This window comes from Vitis vinifera, chromosome 6, assembly GCF_030704535.1.
Source record: "Vitis vinifera cultivar Pinot Noir 40024 chromosome 6, ASM3070453v1".
NCBI lineage: Eukaryota > Viridiplantae > Streptophyta > Magnoliopsida > Vitales > Vitaceae > Vitis > Vitis vinifera.
Genome location: NC_081810.1, coordinates 16518746 through 16537482, shown reverse-complemented (window position 1 = coordinate 16537482; position 18737 = coordinate 16518746). Strand labels below are relative to the sequence as shown.

At 33.6% G+C, this 18737-nt stretch overlaps 1 protein-coding gene across 1 annotated transcript; it reads right to left on the bottom strand.

The window, feature by feature from the left end:
- Nucleotides 1-786: 786 nt before the first annotated feature.
- On the bottom strand, nt 787-11902 carry LOC100259771 (uncharacterized). Its single transcript, XM_002273780.5, has 3 exons — nt 11460-11902; nt 2899-3226; nt 787-1180 (listed from the first exon to the last, which is right to left on the bottom strand). The coding sequence occupies exons 1-3, from the start codon at nt 11656-11658 to the stop codon at nt 970-972; spliced, it is 738 nt and encodes a 245-aa protein (XP_002273816.1). The 5' UTR covers nt 11659-11902; the 3' UTR covers nt 787-969.
- Between the last annotated feature and the right edge of the window lie 6835 nt (nt 11903-18737).

The window sequence follows — 18737 nt, the reverse complement described above, 5'->3', positions numbered from 1 at the left end:
AATTATGATTTTAAAAATAGAAAAATGGAAATGTATTCAAACAAACAAGCAGGAGGTGTTTGCTTTTTTCACTTAATTCTAAATATAAGTTTAATGTTTAATAGTGTTAAATATTATATTGTTTGTTTTTATAATATTTTATTTATATTAAACATTAAAAAATAAAGAAAAACCATCATATTATTTTTTCTATTTAAAAAAAATAAAATATTTTGATTTTTCCTATTTAATAAAAAACTTATAATAAGTTATGAAAATATAGAAAAACAAATGACCTAAAATTTTAAAATAAATTACTTTCAACAAAAAGTTAAAAAAATAAATAAATAAACACCCTCTTAATGTCCAATTGGATGCACTTTCTTTATGTATAAAAATAAAACATTTTTAATTAAAAAAAAACAATTTGTTTTGTATCTTTAGAATTCTCTTTCAAAAATTTTAAAATTTGATACCTCAATTTTTAGAATCATTATTTTTCTGATGTAAATAAGAATTTTGTAATTTATAAAAAAGTTATAACTATTTTTTATTTCAAAAATAAAATAAAAAATAAAAAATTTATCTAAACAAACACTTAATTTTTTAATATTCTGATTAAATTTACTAAAAAACAATTCTCGAAAAATATTTCTAAACTTTTTGCTTTCAAAACAAGAATAGGAAACTAGAAGTGCAACCAAGCAGCATATATTCTATCAACATGACTGGGAAACGTAAAACATCATGGATTTTCCGCTTCCTGATGGATAATAAAAGTAACGAGTGGTAGATCGAAGGAAAGAGTGTCAGAAACGAATACACTAAGGATTGTCATATGAATCTGCAAGTACAATTGAGATCGAAACATCCCTTAATGGCACAAGGAACACCAGTTTTACATTTTCATTCTCTTTTAGCACCATCATATAGATATATACCTAACTCGTAACTTTCCCAAAACACATCCTGCTGAGTTAACAAGAATCCTCAAAGAACAATCAGTTTCCTATTCAACTGCCCAGCAGTGGAGCTTCCATGTCCATCATGATCATGATCGTGGAAAATAAGGGTCAGGACTCCTACCAAACATAGCACTGAACCCACAAGAAGCTTGTCGTACCGCTCCACCCAGTGAAACTTGAGCTGGCTGGCACCGTAGAATGAGAGAGCCACCAGTGAGGTCATCACAGTAATGGTGCTGCAAAATCCAACATTACTCAATGTCAAGTTATACAGCAAAGGAAGCAAACTCAAACCACAAGCTTCTTATAGTATATCCACATATGGCAATGGCCCCAATGCTGCTGTCTGCTAAACCAGGAAATGCAGGAAACCCGGCCAGCAAAATGTTGAGGCAAAACTAGGTCAAGTTCCATCATAAGCATCACCACAAATTGGTTGATTATTTCTTTTCTTCTGTTTCTTTCTACCAGCAATAGATAAAAACATTAGCCCCAAACCGACTTCTTTTTATGCCTCTTCCCACAATCCTAGGAAGCTTTGGACATGATTGAAGTGTTTACTAAATGATTATGCAGATAAAACTAGAAAATTTAAATTTCATGAAGGTTTAATTACAGAATCACCGCCCAATGACATGCCCTAGACTTGTTTAGATAATGACGATCCAATTTCAGCTTATGTTTCAGGAATGATCCAATGTTGTTTTATACAAAAACTACCAGGGTAAAAATTAATGTTGTTGTGATTCAACTAAAGAGTGCATAATTTATAGACTCCCCAGCCAGAATTTGCATAATTAGGTAGTGTTTTCAACTTCGCATACCTTTCATGGATATAGACTTCAAAGTAGAAAATTTCAAGAAACTCATTAGAAAAAAATAAATAAATCAAAGATTGAAGTCCTCACAAATAAATAACTAAAGTTTTAACAATTGTATTAACCTACCAACCTAATGACCCTTCTAGGACCTACCTATTTAGAAGGCAGAATGTTGTTGTTCTGAACACTTTCTTGCCATTCAATTTGCCCCATATTCCCTTGCGACCATTTCAAATGAAGGCTATAACTATATTTCTATTAAATTCTTCACAGGTTTTCTTTAATTTCCCACCTCTCTTAACTTCGATGACTGCTATTAACACTAGCCCATAGTACATGCACCAGCTGATTACAACTGCAACTCAGGCACTGTTTGGTTGAAGGCCAAAAGAGCCAAACATGACCCAACATAAACTCAGCCTGAAGATTTTAAACCCTAGCTCACCTTAGATTTGGCTACTACATTGGGATGCTCAGGTTACAACTAATACATTTTACTTTTCTTAATACCTTCAGTCCATTGCCCCTCAACCACACCTTGGGAGCTTATTTTACAAGATAATCATCAATGAAACTTAGAAGAATGAGATGAAATTTTCAGCAAATATCCAATATTAAATACTTAAAATTTCTATACAGTTCTTACAAATAGAAATATAATGCCAAATTGAAAGTAATTAGAACAAGGATTTCTTATCATATTCATAACTCCTAAAGCATCACATGTTATGGGTAGTTCACAATGTAATTTTTTTTTTTTTTTTTTGATAGATGGGTAATTCACTACGTAATAATCATCTTACATGTATGGACACAATCAAATTGCATGCAACATATGCAAAATAATGACATGTACAAGTCAGGTCAGGTTTGTGTTAAATGAGGTTGTTTGAGGCCTCAATTGAAGTCCAGCTCCACCTTAGTTATCAGGATTTCTCAACCCAAACTAACCTTTCTTAGGGTTAGGTCCAACTTTGGATGGGGCTCAAATCATCCAATCAGCAAGCACATTGCAATCATGGAATACAGTGAGCACAGATGCTCTGTTCTATGTTTGCTAGAAGAAGTGTCAAGAAACAAGTGAATCAAGGAAAGAAAAATGCGTTAGATTCCAATATTCATGCTATCGATACCTGAAAAGCAGCACTATAATAGCAAGCACCATCATGGAGGAAGAATTCCCAACTGCAAGAAACACTGGAAGTGTAGTTGCACAAGGGGACAAGGCTGGAACAAGAACAAGTCCAGCAACAGCCATTTTCTCCATTGGTTGGTTGTGTGAATGACTGTGACCACCTTTTCCAGCCAAAAACAACAAAATATAACTACCACCAAGAATTACGAGCAACAGTGAAGCAAGTTTATGGACTGTTTCCTCCCCAGCAATACTGTTTGCCATGGTGATTGCTGTGACACCAAGAAGCGAAGTGGATATCACATGCAAAATGGCTCCAAATGCAGCTGCATAAAAATAAATAGCTGTTAAAAAGATTGTAAACAACAAGCACTATTCTTAGCAGAATTCCCTGGCCGATTTTCATATCGAGATTGAGCAGTTGAAAGTTTACAATGAATCATTTTATGACAAGAATCTAGATGTAATTTCCAAGTTCTACATGTAAAATTAAACTAACTTTATCAAAATAACCAAATATTTATAGTAGTCAAATTCTGGATGAGATATGCTAGATCATCGGCCAGATAAAGAGCTACCACTCAGCAAGGTCAAAACTCGTGTTCAAACCAGACCAGTTTCAATGAGGACAACATGTAACAAAATTTAAAAATAACATACAAATAAATAAATAAAAATTTATCAGGTTGGTTTTCAGAAAGCAGGCAACCATCAGGAAGTCAGGCTGAAACAACCAGACTTGTTTATAGTCAGGTTGAAAAACCTCCATTGAAAACTTGCCTATTTATAACTGCCTGATTGCCTTAAAAATGTAAATTTTAATGGGGTGGATCTGAGATTGATCAAAGCTTAGGAGCATAATGCAAACCCTGTCCATTTACAATTGAGGTGGATTTAGGTTATGAGATTAGTTATTAATTGATAATTGGACTGCACATTTCACATCAGAACCTGATTGATTTATAACCCAAGCCAACTTAGCAGACCAACATAATTAAAATATAATTAAAAAAATTTGCTAGAAATGGGAATGAGATTGATTAAACCTTGGCAACCCATCCCAAACACAGCCATTTGCACTTTAATTGGATTTAGATCACCAGAACTTGACCATTCAATGACTAGTTGCACCAAACTCTTGATCTCAAGCAAACTCGTAGGTTGGAACCTCTAGGTTTGAAATGGGTCAACCTGAACCCATGAGATCAGTTCAGGAAAGTGGCATATCTAAATCAGCTTTTGCCAGCTAGATGAGCCAAGCACTTCAGCTGGCTCATGCTAATCAGGAAGCAGGACAATGAGATACTAAAAAGGTGTACATTCAAGAAAATGCATTTTATGGAACTAGGTAAAGTAACTTAGCAAAGGATTAGGTCAGTTGTGTATCCAACCCATAAGGGCACCTCCAAGGGATTTATGCACAAGATTTGCCTAAAAACATAACCATTGAGCTTTCACTTTTGCTTATTTAGCTAGTTCTTTCTTCTGATAGGACATTAAAGTATAATGTTCATAAGATTAGGATAATTGTTAGGAAGTTGTATATCAGCTAGACAAAACAAAATACAAATTTATGAATCATACAAAACAAAATGAAACAAACAAAAGAAATGATGGGATTAAGACAAGTGGTTTAAACATCAGTTACCTGACTTTAATAATAAGAAAGATCATGCTATTGGCTTGTAGTGCATGGTATCAAGATGCTCAAATGTATTCTTTCTGAAGACACTTTTTTTTTTCTGAAGACCACATAACCACTCACCTTGGAGCATTTGGGTCTCTTTAACTGCCAATTGAGTTAATCAAGAAAGTGGGACTAAGGCAGATCATTGTACAGTATAGCCCTAGACAGTCAAGATTAACTTAATACCTTATTAGCTATTGATGTCATTAATACACATCTTCCTGCATTTGTATAACAAGATCATACTTTCTAAATTCTAATGAAAACTAAAGAATCCTTAGTTTTCAGAAAAATTGTTAATTTGTTATAATTAAAAGAATATGCCTTGAGGTACAAAACTAATCAAGACCAAACCAGGTTTTATTAAAAGAAGCACAAGCAATTTCCAAAACTTACAGCCTAGTATAAAACCAATGCTTTATAAATTGCTTACTGTTTTTCTACTTCCACTTCTCATTATGCCCTTAAACTATTTAATCCATACCTAGTCCAATCCAATTTCTCTATAGATTCTCCTTCTTATCCAAACTCTCCTCCCCCCACTTCCTCACACTTCTTCCTTCTCGTGCACTCAGCACTGTAATCTCTCAGGTATGTTAAACTTGCACTCAAGACCATGAAATCTTCACCATCTAAGATATGCCAAACTTGTTTTCACTCCCCCATCTCTCATCTCACCCTACACAATCTCTTTCCCCTAATCTAACCTTGATGTTTAGGTTAGAAAATGACCAAGCAGTAGGAAAATGTCACACTATACAAGCTGACAAAATTTTAGAGGTCAACAGAAAAGAAGGGGATAGCAACTATAGGATGAAAGGTTTGGTCCACAGAGAGTGACTTCAACATGTAGAAAGTCATAATCAACCATGGCAGTACATTAGTATTGGCGTCTCTTCGGAGACACCTGATAAGTACTACATAACTGTAGCTGGATAAAGTGGTTGGAATAAGAGAAACCAAAGGAATGTGGAAGAACACCTGCCAGGAAATTAGAGAACTTCTGAAAACTTAACCATTATAAAATTCAAGTGAACAAAATTACTGCACATAACTGCAGGAATAATTGCTAATTGTCCTGGCCACATATCACACTGTAAAGAGAAGTACCAAGTGCCATTGAGATCAAAAATAAAAACCAGGAGGTGTAGTGGGGCCAAAGTGATTCAAGCAAAAACATTCCAAGAAAATTACATGGAAAAGATAGAACACAAGTCAACACATCATGAACCAAAAAGACAGTTAAAACAATCAACCATTACAAATGAAGGAAAATCATGATAGAGAGCTACCACAAAAAACACAGTAGAGGAAGTTACCAACCAAAAAGCCATCAGCATAGCAGAAAGTGACCATCTCCAAGAGTCTTATAGGTAGCAGCTCCAAACACTGCAAGAGGAGCCACCCCCAACTTCAACACAATCTGACATCTCAGTCAATCACTCTTATCAATTCACCAGGCCTAACTAGCCTGGTTAACATTACACCTCTCAATTTCGATTTGAAGCTTGTTATTTTCAATTTCTCAAATATGTCTAGCTTTCACCTTCAATTAAGCAACACTTAGCTGCAAGCTAATTGTGATTACTACCTTGATTTTTAGATTCTAGCTAATTGATCTAGTATCTTTATCTGCATTCATAACACATTTCTGCTTATCCTCTCTGCTGATTTTCATATCAATAGATTCAACACATTTATTTCACTAGCAAACCTCATTTTTCCACTTGTAACATGTTATAGTTCTAGAATCTGATTTTTTTTACTTCAATTCACATCACAAGGCAAGAGAAGAATCTCAAGAAGGAAAACCCTATACCTTTCTCTACACTAAGAAGTCAGTCACAACCAACCACTCAGTAACATTCATTGGTCAAACACCTAGCAAATCAGGGAAGTCAATCCAGCATGCCGCAAGGGTCAAACAAATTGCCAAACACCACCTACTCACAATTAATCTCCTCTTAGAACCTCTCTTTTATTTTTTCAACGTTTTATTGGAAACCAGTTAAGATAAAGGCTTGCTGATAAACACTAAAATGCATTCCTGTCCTGATGCATCTTTTGCTTTTTCTGTAAATAAGTCAATATATGTTAAGAAATTAGAAGAATTTGTACTTCATGCATATATCAAATTTTTTTCTGGGTGGTTATGCATATTTTGGATGAATTTAACACGCATTTCCTTGTATAGTTTTAACACAATTACTATAATGTCTCTAAACAAATGCAATTCATGGCCAAATATCACAATGTTTCTTATTCAAAAAATCTTTGATAAAAAGAAAATAGTATTACCAGAAGAAAGCCTTTCATACACAAATAAAAACAGAAGGATGAGAAATCACCATAGTTTGAATGCCATTTACATTTGATCTCTCTCTCTCTCTCTCGCTACCAACAAAACCATACGAGGGTCTCTACTCTCAATAGATGTCTCTCTCTCTCTCTCTCTCTCTCTCTCTCTCTCTCTCTCTCTCTCTCTCTTCTGCTCAACAGAAAAAAAACCATTTACATTTGAATGTCAATAAGCTACCAACAAAACCATACGAGGGTCTCTACTCTCAATAGATGTCTCTCTCTCCCTCCCTCCCTCCCTCCCCCTCCCCCTCCCCCTCCCCCTCCCCCTCTCCCTCTCCCTCTCCCTCTTAACCATACGAGGGTCACTACCCTCAATAGATGCTTATATATTCTCAAGAATCTAAAGTTCCTTCAAGAGCTGGCAACTCATCAGCTAGAAATATTATAAAATTTGTGAACATAACTAAAATTGATAATTGGGCTGCAACCTGTAGCTTGGTCAAGCAGGTTTGGAACCAAACTAGCAATTTTTTAAAACAAGTGGACTAGTGGATGCAGGTAAGTTTTTGCTGGCTCCATTTCCAATACTTATGCTGCATCCTTGGGATGGAACCATTCCACCCTTTAGTACAACAAAAATTGTCAAAGCATGATTTTTGGGTGTGAATATCGACCAGAGTCACCAGACTTACACCACCAAAGGGGCAAGGAATCATTGACCAGATGGCAACAGCAAGTGGGCAACGAATTATCGATCAATGGACTTCCCAATGCTCTTTCACATAAAGTGGAACTTCTCATGTAAAGTGAAAGTTCTCAAACTCGAGACTCTGAACAAATTTCATCAACTCTGGATGATCTCTGAAATACCAGCCTGTCTGGATGAAAAGGAGTTTTCCTATTTCATATGCCATGCTGTGCAAGAATCTTAAGCTGGCTAATATCCTATAACCCCAACAGGTGCCTAATACACCTTTCCTTCTATACTGCTCATCACTCTTCCATCTCCTTCTCCAAAAGGAATCTTCCTTCATTCATCAAGTCCTGTTCCTTGAATTTATCTAGCAGCTCATTTTCTTTAAAATCCCCCATTCTCAGATAGTCCCTATTCCACCTCATTGATGTCTATTTCGTGCAAACATGTAAACTTATAGATATCAGCCACATGCCTATTATGTAGGCACACAAGAGGCCATATTGTAAATGGTCTCAATCTAAGCAGAATTACCAATAGAGCAGTACATGTAACTCCATCTCCACATGGTACCAAAAACATAGTCTCCTGGTCTCTTTCCTATGCTATAACATGATGGCTACCTAGTACAGTTGCCCAGGCCTTGTGTGGACCACACTTGGTGTAGATACTCAAACTCCTCACCCCTCAGATGCCCACAAGACATGGACATCTGCCCAGGGCAAATACCGAGGTAGTTTTCCAATCCGTCTTAGGTTGGAAGAACCTTGTGAAGACATATCGTATAGCCTGTTTGAACACATTGGGCTACTTGGAAAAAAATAAGACTTGCCTTGCAAATAATCAATAGAGTCCCATTAGATTTTCACTCCATCCACAAATCTTGCACCCCTCTGAAAGCATATTCTCAAATTTAAAGGGCCTTCAGTATGTTAGCAAAGACAAGCTCCCCAACATGACTTTCATATGATCAAGTGCCAAACTATATCCCATAGCTGGCCAGTGAGAATTTTCCTCCTTTTAGTAATGGCTAAGGTGGGGCCAACTAATTTGGATTGTTACACCAAGTAAATGAAACCCCTTTACCTACAAATATGACACAGTTGAAATCACCTCCAAAACAAAATGGAAACTCCCAAAAAGCCCTAAGCTAACACAATTTTGTCCACATAGTACACTAACTGTTCCATTACCAGGACTATAAACCCCATTTTCTAATTCATCAACACTACAACTCTTCAGCAATCATATCAAGTTGCTCCACCACAGAAGCATCCTACTTCAAAATATTCCACAAGAGGGACCAACAGAAAGCAATGCTACCCAGTCACAATGATTATCATCAATCACTCTTAAACCTCTTATTTGTTTAATATATGAAACAATATTTCTTTTCCTCAAAAAACAAATTAAGTTGAACTCTCTTCCCAACTTCCTTAAACCACTGGCATTGCATGATAACTTTAATCTCCATGAGAAACAATTTTGACCCCACTATCCTTCCTGACCTATCCAACCTTCATCTCTTTTGATCATCTTTTATAATTCAAACTAATAGGTTTTAACTTCTTCACTCACCTATGACCTTAAAAAGAGGGCATGACATATCCCATCCACTTTTAACCCCTTCAATGATCCCTGTAAATGAAATGATTCAAGGTGCAAATGCAAGGCAGTGCGTCATCTCCAAATTGTCTCAGCCATATGCTCCAAACCAGCTTGTGCTTAGAGTATTCAGATGCAAAGTGCAAACCAGTGCATTAGCACTTGAAATCCCACCACTTTATTCATCAATATGAGAATTCTTTAAATCATAAAAAATAATAACAACAATACAGACACAACCATATGCATATATACTCATTCAATCATGTTAATTGGGTAATTTGCCCACCTGACCCACTTGGGACAAAGTTAGTGAGAAGAGAATTGGTTTCCAAAGCCTCACATAAGTAATAGCGAGGTTGACCATAATCAATCAGGTTTTTGATTGAGATTGCTTTGTCAAACTCACCATAGAGCAAATCCTGATCTCAATCATTGAGTAATAACTCTACTGAAGCAGAAACTAAACAGCCCAAAGCTAACAACCCCACGAGGTCACCCCAAAAATTGATTAACTCTTGTATTTCCAATTAGACCTAAATCCCATTAATTAGAGATGGAAGAAACTTTCCTTTCCATCATCAGTCACCATCATGATCGAGAGAGTCTTTGGTAGTGGAGCTCCTAACTGTGTTAAGTGTACCATTCATAAGATTCAATGAGACAGTGACTTGGACCACTGCATCCAAACAAAGGCCCAATAAGTGCATGGCAATTTTCCACTCTTACATATAAAGCTAAAAATGCTCTCCCTCTCAATTTCCATGGAAATTTGAGGTAATCCAAAGATGGAAATAAGAACTTGGATGAAAAGAAAATAAAGCAATAACTCCAATATTTCATACTGCAAATCTAAGGTGGAGGTAAGAACAAGTCAATCAATGAATGTACTTAGGCATCCAGTGGTTGTGGATATCACCCAAAGCATTCAATTGAGTGGGCATTCAGTTATACAGGAAACTCAGGAAAGCACTCGAACTCTCATGCTTGGCCTAAATTTTAGTTTCTGCAAAGTTTTAGAGCATAAACATTGAGGCCAACTCCATAGTTAAGAAAAAGGCATCCCATCCGGCAATATATTTGCATGTGAAAAGAAACTTTTTATTTTTGTTTCTGTTTTAACTAACTATGCATTAAAAATCAAACAAAAGAAATGAATGCTGGGGTTTAAAGAATCAAATGACCACCAAATGAGACAATAAATCTTTTGACATTCTCATCAGTCTCAAATCACTGCCATACCTAGAAAATACCTAACTATTGATCATGGAAGACATACAAATTTCACAAGACCAGATGATCCATTCTTTTAGAGGAAAAATGTGAAGAAACTAAAGCTTTAGAACTTAAACCACCAAATCCTTAATACTCTATTTGGATCTTGAAAAATACTAGAGAAAGAAAAAAGAAATACAAAGGAAACTCAAATTCTCTTGTATGACTTGCCATGGAAACAAAAGATAAGGAAATATAATGAAAATTGTTAAAAAAAATATACATTTTCAAATTCTCTATTTTCCATATCGAAGGGGAACAAAATTGGAGAACTATTGGAGATAAATTTATGAAGATCAAATTTATTTTTATTTTCCTCGGCCTTCCTCATCAGAGTGGGGCTTGAGTGAAAGGGCAACAGAAGAAACTTGAATTCAAGACCTCTAGTTCTGAACTTCTGATATCATGGTAAACTAGAATGTGGCCTACAACATATATCAAGCATACAAAAATAATCTAAGTTGGCGTGAGTTGTCCTTATGCCCTTGCTTAAGAAAGTAAAATATTTTTTCTAAATGTAGCAATTGGGTTCCATCAAGATCTTTGCCACTTTTCTCGAATTCAAACTTGAATGGAACTCCTTCCAAATCCTTTACATTCCTTTCCATTACAAATTTCATTGATCTCAAATCTCAGAACAAAATTTTTTAAAGCAACTACTTTCCTTCCCCAACCCAAACATAACCACATTGTTAAATGTTGTTATCACAGAAGAATCCAAAAGGGGAAAAAATTCCAAACAACTAGAATTAACACAACTATTGTGCGTATTTAGTGAGTTTTTTTTTTTTTTTTTTTTCCTTTCTTCGGTTCTCTCACCAACCAAACAAAGGGCAAAAGCTTAACCCACGTCTACCAGGATAAAATTCAAAATCCACAATTCAAAAATAAAATGAGTTTATCTGAACAGATTGAATGCAGAAATGGCCTTATTTTTTTTGCCAAAAAGAAAAATGACCATTAGGCTAAGAAAATGGGAAAATTTTGGTCAACTCACTGACGAAAAGTGTCTTGGAGAGAGTCCATTTCTGGGCGCGGCCAACGATGGAAAAAGGGAGCCAATGGGTGGGGATGAAGGAGTGGAGAAGCGAAACGGTGGCGATTCCCCCGATCTTGGACAGATCTTCAGCTGTGAAAGCTTCCATTACCCACACCCAGATTCGAGAATGCTCTTCAAAATTAAAGATGAATTGCATTCAGGGGAAGGAAAGGAGAGAGATCTGAAAAGAGGATATTCTGGAAAAAGCAACCTTGGTGGGTGGTCTCTCAACTCTCAACTCTCAAGCTCCAACCACCATGCGTCTTCTAATTTGATGACCATCATGCCTATCATGTCACTTGTAATTTATTTTAGATGCATTTGGGTATTCAAAGGACTTGGGAGATACTGGTTAAGAAATGTGGAGAACAGGGAAAGGGAATATATTAAAATATTTTATTAAAGTGTTTTAAAATAAAAATATATTAAAAAATAAAAAATAATGAACAAATGTTATATAATATTAACACGTATATTATTATTATTACTATTACATAATATCACATTATATATATTAGGGAGAATTATGTTTTAGGAGTAGATGAACCCTCAAATTAACAAAATGTTCATATAACTCTTCAAATTAAGTTGAATGATATGAAATAGTAACGGACAAATATACCCTTTAAGAACACATATAAAATATTTTATAAAATTAAGTTAAATAAATTTTTTTCAATAATTTTTTTTTCAAAAATACTAAATTAAATAAAAGTGGTTTTCAAAAATATTAAATTAAAATTTTTTTTTCAAAAATGTTAAATTAAATAATTTTTTTTCAAAAATATTAAATTAAATAAAACTATTTAAAAAATATTAAATTAAATAATTTTTTTAAATATTAAATTAAATAATTTTTTTAAATATTAAATTAAATAATTTTTTTAAATATTAAATTAAATAAAAGTATTTTTCAAAAATATTAATTTTTTCTCAAAATCAACAAAGGGCATTTTTGGAAATACTGAAGGATAATATCCTTCAACTCAATTTTCATACTTTCATTGAGTCTTGGACTCAATTTGAAGAGTTACACAAACCTTTTGTTAATTTGGGGGTTCATCTACCCCTAAAACATAATTCTCCCTATATATTATATATAAAAGAACAAAGTGTTTGTCCACTTTTTTTTTTCCTAAAATAACCTCATTGTCTCACTCACATGTAATTCAGTCATCCTATTATTTTATAGAAATAATACATACCTATAAACACAACTTAAATGATTAAGATAATCTATACTACTTGTAAAAGTACGAGATGTTTTACATCTTTTGTTTCCTGAAATTACCGTCACACCCAAAACCCATTCCAAGGGCATGATTGTTATTTTACATCTCAAGCCCAAAGGCTTAAAGTAGAAACAATACAAACATTCGTATTGTAATTAAAAATTTACCATTTACCATTTACCAATTACCAAATTCTTATTTAGAGTAGTAGAACAAAATTTCTAAAATCTCCAATAACAATTTTTGAAACTTAACACTTCAAACCAAGTGTTATTGTCCAAATAACTCCAAACTCAAATAATACTAATGGAAGATAAATTTTAACATCTAAACAATGCTAAAAAATAAAGAGAGTTTTGATACATGTCCTAACAAGTCAATTTTCCTTCCTAACCGTCACTCTTCGCCCGAACTAAAGGTACTTGGAAAGTTATCAACAAATAGGAGAATGAGGTCAAAGCCCAATAAAGAATATTAACACAGTTTCATGGATCAAATATTTTCAATTATATTTACAAATAGGAGATATAACATATACTCTATCTATAAAACTTTTGAATAAAACATGTTAATGCATTTAAATAGTTCAACAAACATTTTCATATATGTAAAAAATCATTTCATATCCATTTCAAATCAAATACATTTCAATTATTTTCACTCTGGTTATCAAACAACAAATAGTGTCCATTTAAGTGGGACTTTACAAATAGGTGACTAGCCTCAAATGTTCCTTTTAAGGTGGACAAAACCAAACACTACTAGTACTAGTAACCTCTAACCAAACCCCTAGAGGCTGGGGTTCAAATCAATTACATTTCCCACCACGAAAATGTAAAGGTCAACTATTATATCCTATTGACAAAGGTCAAACAAACTAGAGTCAAATTCTTTATTTTATTTATTCCAACTTACAAAAGCAGAAAATCTCCAAGTGTTTCGATATAAACAAAATAAATGTTATAACACATTTTTCCATACAAAAAATATGTTTGATCCATGCTTAAAAGCAAAATTAACAATTACACATTTCAAACAACATATATATATATATATATATATATATATATATAAATTATTTTCTTTTTCAAAATTTGTATTAATTTCCCTTACCTCAAAAGAAGTCCTTAAAAACATTGGAAAAAAATAATTCTGGAAAATCTATTATTCACCTAATAAAGCATAAGAGAAATAATCATTACTATTTATCTAAAATTATAGGTTTGACAATCCTAAAATTTTAGGCATTCAAATTAATGTTTTTAATTATGAAAGATAATTTAATCTATTCCCATTTAAGAAAAAAAATAATAAATTTCTAATTCATATAAAACTTAAATTTTATTTTCAATTTATTTATTGGGACATAACATAATTTAATTAAACTACAATTTATTTCACTAATTAAATTTTATGCTATCATTAATCTAATTAGAATATTATAAATTTAACTAATTTGTACTTCACCTCATTTTATTTATACATAATTTATTCTATCATTTTTATATTTTTCAAACACAACTACCATAACAACACTCACAATATATATATATCATCCACCACACTCACACACTTCACGCACAGTGCATACCTCCTTATTATTATTATTACTTTCATCATTTTTTATTCTTCCCACACGCATGCATATATATATTTTTTTTAATGGCCATTGAGCACACAATTTCAAAATCTGTTTATTATTATTATACACTTTTAGAAATTAGCCAATACATTGAAATCTTATAATTTTTTTTTCTCTTCCTAATATTTTCCAATCCCTTAAGGCACATATAATGATATATTTATTTACTCATTTAATTTTTGAAATTTCATTGATTAGATCTATTCATCTAAGAAAATTTTAAATTTCCCTATTTTCATCAATTAGACAACCTATATTCATAATTTCAATATTTTGACCTAAAAGTTTTAAATAGATTAACCCTAGGCTAAATTGAAATCTTTAAAAGAATCTTTTTATTTATTTTTTTCATCTAAAAACTTAAGATTTCCCAATTTCCAACAATAAATCAACCCATAATCTTAAATTTCCTATATTTTGATATTAAAAAGAATTAAATAGACTAACCCTAATCTAGATTGATTTTTTTTTTCAAAGAATATCTAGTGTGTTCAAAACTAACTAAAAAATATAATATATTAATTTAGGGTTAAAATCTTACCTAAAAGAATCTGAACTTTAAACTCTGAACCTCTAAACCTTTAGCCCTACGATCTTCAATTCTCTAATTTTGGTTTATAGGGTTTTCTAAATAAAGAAGACAAAAGGAAAATCTAATTTATACTTATGATTATTAATTGTAAAATGACTCTTTCACCCTTAATGAGTTTTAATTAATTAATTAATTACTTTGTAATTTACTATTTTGTCCTTAGAGTAAATTTTGGGGTGTTACAATTACTCTTATCAAATTTTTTTTTTTCAAAAATACCCCTCAACCCATCATTTATGTCAAATGTTTGTAACCTATCCTATACTTAAAGCAAGCCCAAGCCTTAAATAAATAAATCAACTTACCAGTTTATCCCAATCATCATCATCGTACCCAACTAATTACCCATTCTTTAGCCACAACCCTTGTACTTATAAAATTTTAAATAATAACAAATATGTATTGTTTTTTTACACTATCAAAATAAGCACCCAAAATAAGTACCTCCCAAAACATGTGACTTGGAGTCACTCAAAAAACAGATAGGTGTAATTGCACAAAGTAAGCTTATTTACAAATAGGTACCAACATATAATTCACTTATAGCACCAATGGATATATCAAACTGATTTTCAAATGATACTTTATGAGATTTTAATGTTATAAAAAAATGTTGCAACACCACGTGAAGACTGAGTCATGGGCTTTGACTCTTGTCCTAGCTATATAAACGCAAAAATTAGTGCAACCAAGGAGACTCTGTTTTCATTAGCTTATGGGGCATAAGTCGTGGTGCTAGTAGAAATAGGAGAACCAACCCTCCAAACCTCAACCTATGAAGAAATCACCAATAAAAAAGCCTTGGAAAACATTGTTACCTTGTTGAAGAAAAAACGTGAAATGACAACTATTCGAATGATAGCGTGCCAACAATGCTTAATGCAAGCGCATAACCAAAAAGTTCGACATCGCTCGATGAAAAAGGAAGTTTGGTACTTGAAGTTGTAATTGATCCTAACAGATATCTAGGTGAAAAGAAATAGCCCCAACCTAGGAGACCCATTTCGCATTGCTAAGATGTCTCGAGCAAGAGTATGTTGGTTCATTCACCTCAACGGAACACCATTTTCTTGACCATAGAATCACACACACCTAAAAAGGTACTACGCCTAAACTAACCTACCTTTTTTAAGATAGTTGCGGAACTCTACCATAAACTTACACTTAGCAAATTTTGGTTCAAACTTGTTTATATGAACAACCCACTAATCCTTGTACATTACAATAAAGTAAGCCTTTTGCATGAATATTGGCAAACTAAATCCGGGCATATTATTAAGGAAAAGGCTTGTCATGAGCCAAAACTTAAGCCCTAGTAACGAAAAGTGACCCGCCATAAAGGGAGGTCTATTTTAGCTAACACCAACTCTGCTAAATAGCAAAATGATTCACTATCGAACTATTAGTTTATGGGGAAAGCCCAACCGTAGCTCAAACTCACTTGAGTAAGGTGTGAATCTAAAAGCCTGCAACGCACAACATAAACAAGTTAGCTTTGACATTATGTCAAACTCATTTAACTTGTGCCATCAAAGAACCAAATAAAAACATGTATGAATCCAAGTTCGATGGTACAACCAAAAGAAACATAACAAACAAAAACTTTGTGGCAACGAGTCAACAACAAAAAACCTAAACTCAAAACATATACTAACAATCATACAGGTTAGACGGGGTAGCATCCTTTGTGACAACAACGTTTCTTGTGGCTGGATTTGAATAAGACTCAGCCATTCTCGAGGATGTATTGATATTGATCTCTAAGGTTCCTCACTTACCCTCGAAATGGGAAGGACCAGTAATAGGAAGGATCAAAGGTGTTTTGCCCTTAGCCTAATCTCTTACTATGATCTTTGAAGCTCTAGGCGATTCACCACATACTGCCATAGAGCTACCACCACCATCCTTGTTTTTCTCATCATTGGTCTGCTTCTCATTAAACCTAAGCTTCTGAACATAACACACGAAACATCCATTATTAAATCTCAAGAGAAAGACAAGTAACCCAATTTAGCATAAGAAAAAAAACTTATCTCCAAATCTAATTTAGTTAATTCATCACCCACTCCGAGTGACAGGTCTCTAAACACGTGTTGGGAACCCTAGATTACTCTGTTCACATGCCCTAGATCATGTAAGGTGCATGCAAATCTATCTTAGGCTTTCTAAATCTATCATAATGGATAAACGATTGTTCAAAAACAATATGGATGTCATCGAAAGCATAGATCTAAATAATAAAGACACATACCTTTGATCCAGATGTTCTCGAATTAATTCCAATCGATGTAGAAAACTCCAAAGTCATAATGGATATTGTAAACACCATGATCTTCCGTCTGATGACTCTTCTTTGTGTTTAAGCATTGAGATGGTAGAGATTTCAAGGGTGGAGGCGAAGGTTCTCTCTCTAGACTGAAGAGGAAAATGGAAAGACATAGAAACCTTAACCCCTAAAGTGGTATTTATAGGTTTCCTATTGGGTTTAAGTGACTTAAGTCCATCATGGGTTTGGGTCACTTAATATAGCTCATAAAGGTTGCTAATTGATTAATTAATCATACAAGACTTAATTACCAATTAGGCCAGTCCAGAGATACCACTTCCTTATTCATGTGCAATCTTGCATAATTACCAAAATGACCTTATGCACAAAAATGAACTAAAAACACATTCAACCCTCATAAGTTGTGCCAATAAGGAATATGAGTTCGGAGTGGGGATCACTAGGACCCATAGGAGTATTGGCTTCTTTAGAATCAAATTCTAAAATTGACTCAACATCTCATTATAAAGAGTCAACTACACTCTAGTATCCTATGTATGTTACAATAAGACACCAAGTGCTCAGGTTTATGACCTACTATCTACTACATGCAGACTCCCTATGAACTTGTATTCATAATCTAACAAGGTAGTTTTATCACTTATTAAGATTACCTCTCAAATCATTGAGTTATAAATCTCACTTATTATGCGATCAAATGACATACTCTAATTCCAAGGAGTATATGTCAAATTTCACTAAAGGAATTATTGTGGCCACATATTTCATGATCACTTGTCCTTTGGATCACCCAATATGACACATTGTCTCAATCCCATGAGATATTATGGTGTCTTTATTAAGAATACCTATTGCCACCAGCCTCCATCAATAGTGACCTAATCTATAGGGACATATAATCACTTTAGGGTCTCACTCATAGGTTAAAACCTCCTATTGATTTTGACACTAACTCAACATCCTTTCAAAGTTGAGAGTCCATGCAGTATACTGACTTGGTAAATCATGACAATTGATAGCATTGCGTCATGATTCATCGTAGGTCCTGTCCAATATGTCACATACACTAGTAAACTCACCATGGGAAACTCATCCCAACGCCCAAGACAAGTCATCCCTCCAATTAGAAGGTGATGTACTACAGTTTCTATTGGATTGTCTAAATCCATGAACCAATTGTGAACAATTTATCTACTTAAAAAGAACTCATGACTTGTATCATTTGTGTAATGCCTAATGCACCCAAGTCATGTACAATGTAAGAAACATGGACTGAATGTTCAAATCAATGTCAATACACCAAAGAGATAACTAGGGGATAGTTAAGTCCAACTTTGTTACATCACGTCTTACTTTTAGGGGCTCAATTCCAATAATGAGCTGATCAGATAAACCTTCTAACTTATTATCTAGGCTAAACTCTAGGGGTCAAATGTTTCAATACCTAATTTCAAATGAGTTTCACTCTACCCAAGGACATAGT

What these genes read in the sequence shown, in the direction of transcription:
- LOC100259771 (XM_002273780.5), bottom strand. Translation starts at nt 11,658, where the DNA reads ATGCAATTCATCTTTAATTTTGAAGAGCATTCTCGAATCTGGGTGTGG. An exon ending in CTCCAAGACACTTTTCGTCA is followed by an intron (nt 3,227 to 11,459) that starts GTGAGTTGACCA and finishes ATTTTTATGCAG; the next exon opens with CTGCATTTGGAGCCATTTTG. An exon ending in ATTATAGTGCTGCTTTTCAG is followed by an intron (nt 1,181 to 2,898) that starts GTATCGATAGCA and finishes TGGATTTTGCAG; the next exon opens with CACCATTACTGTGATGACCT.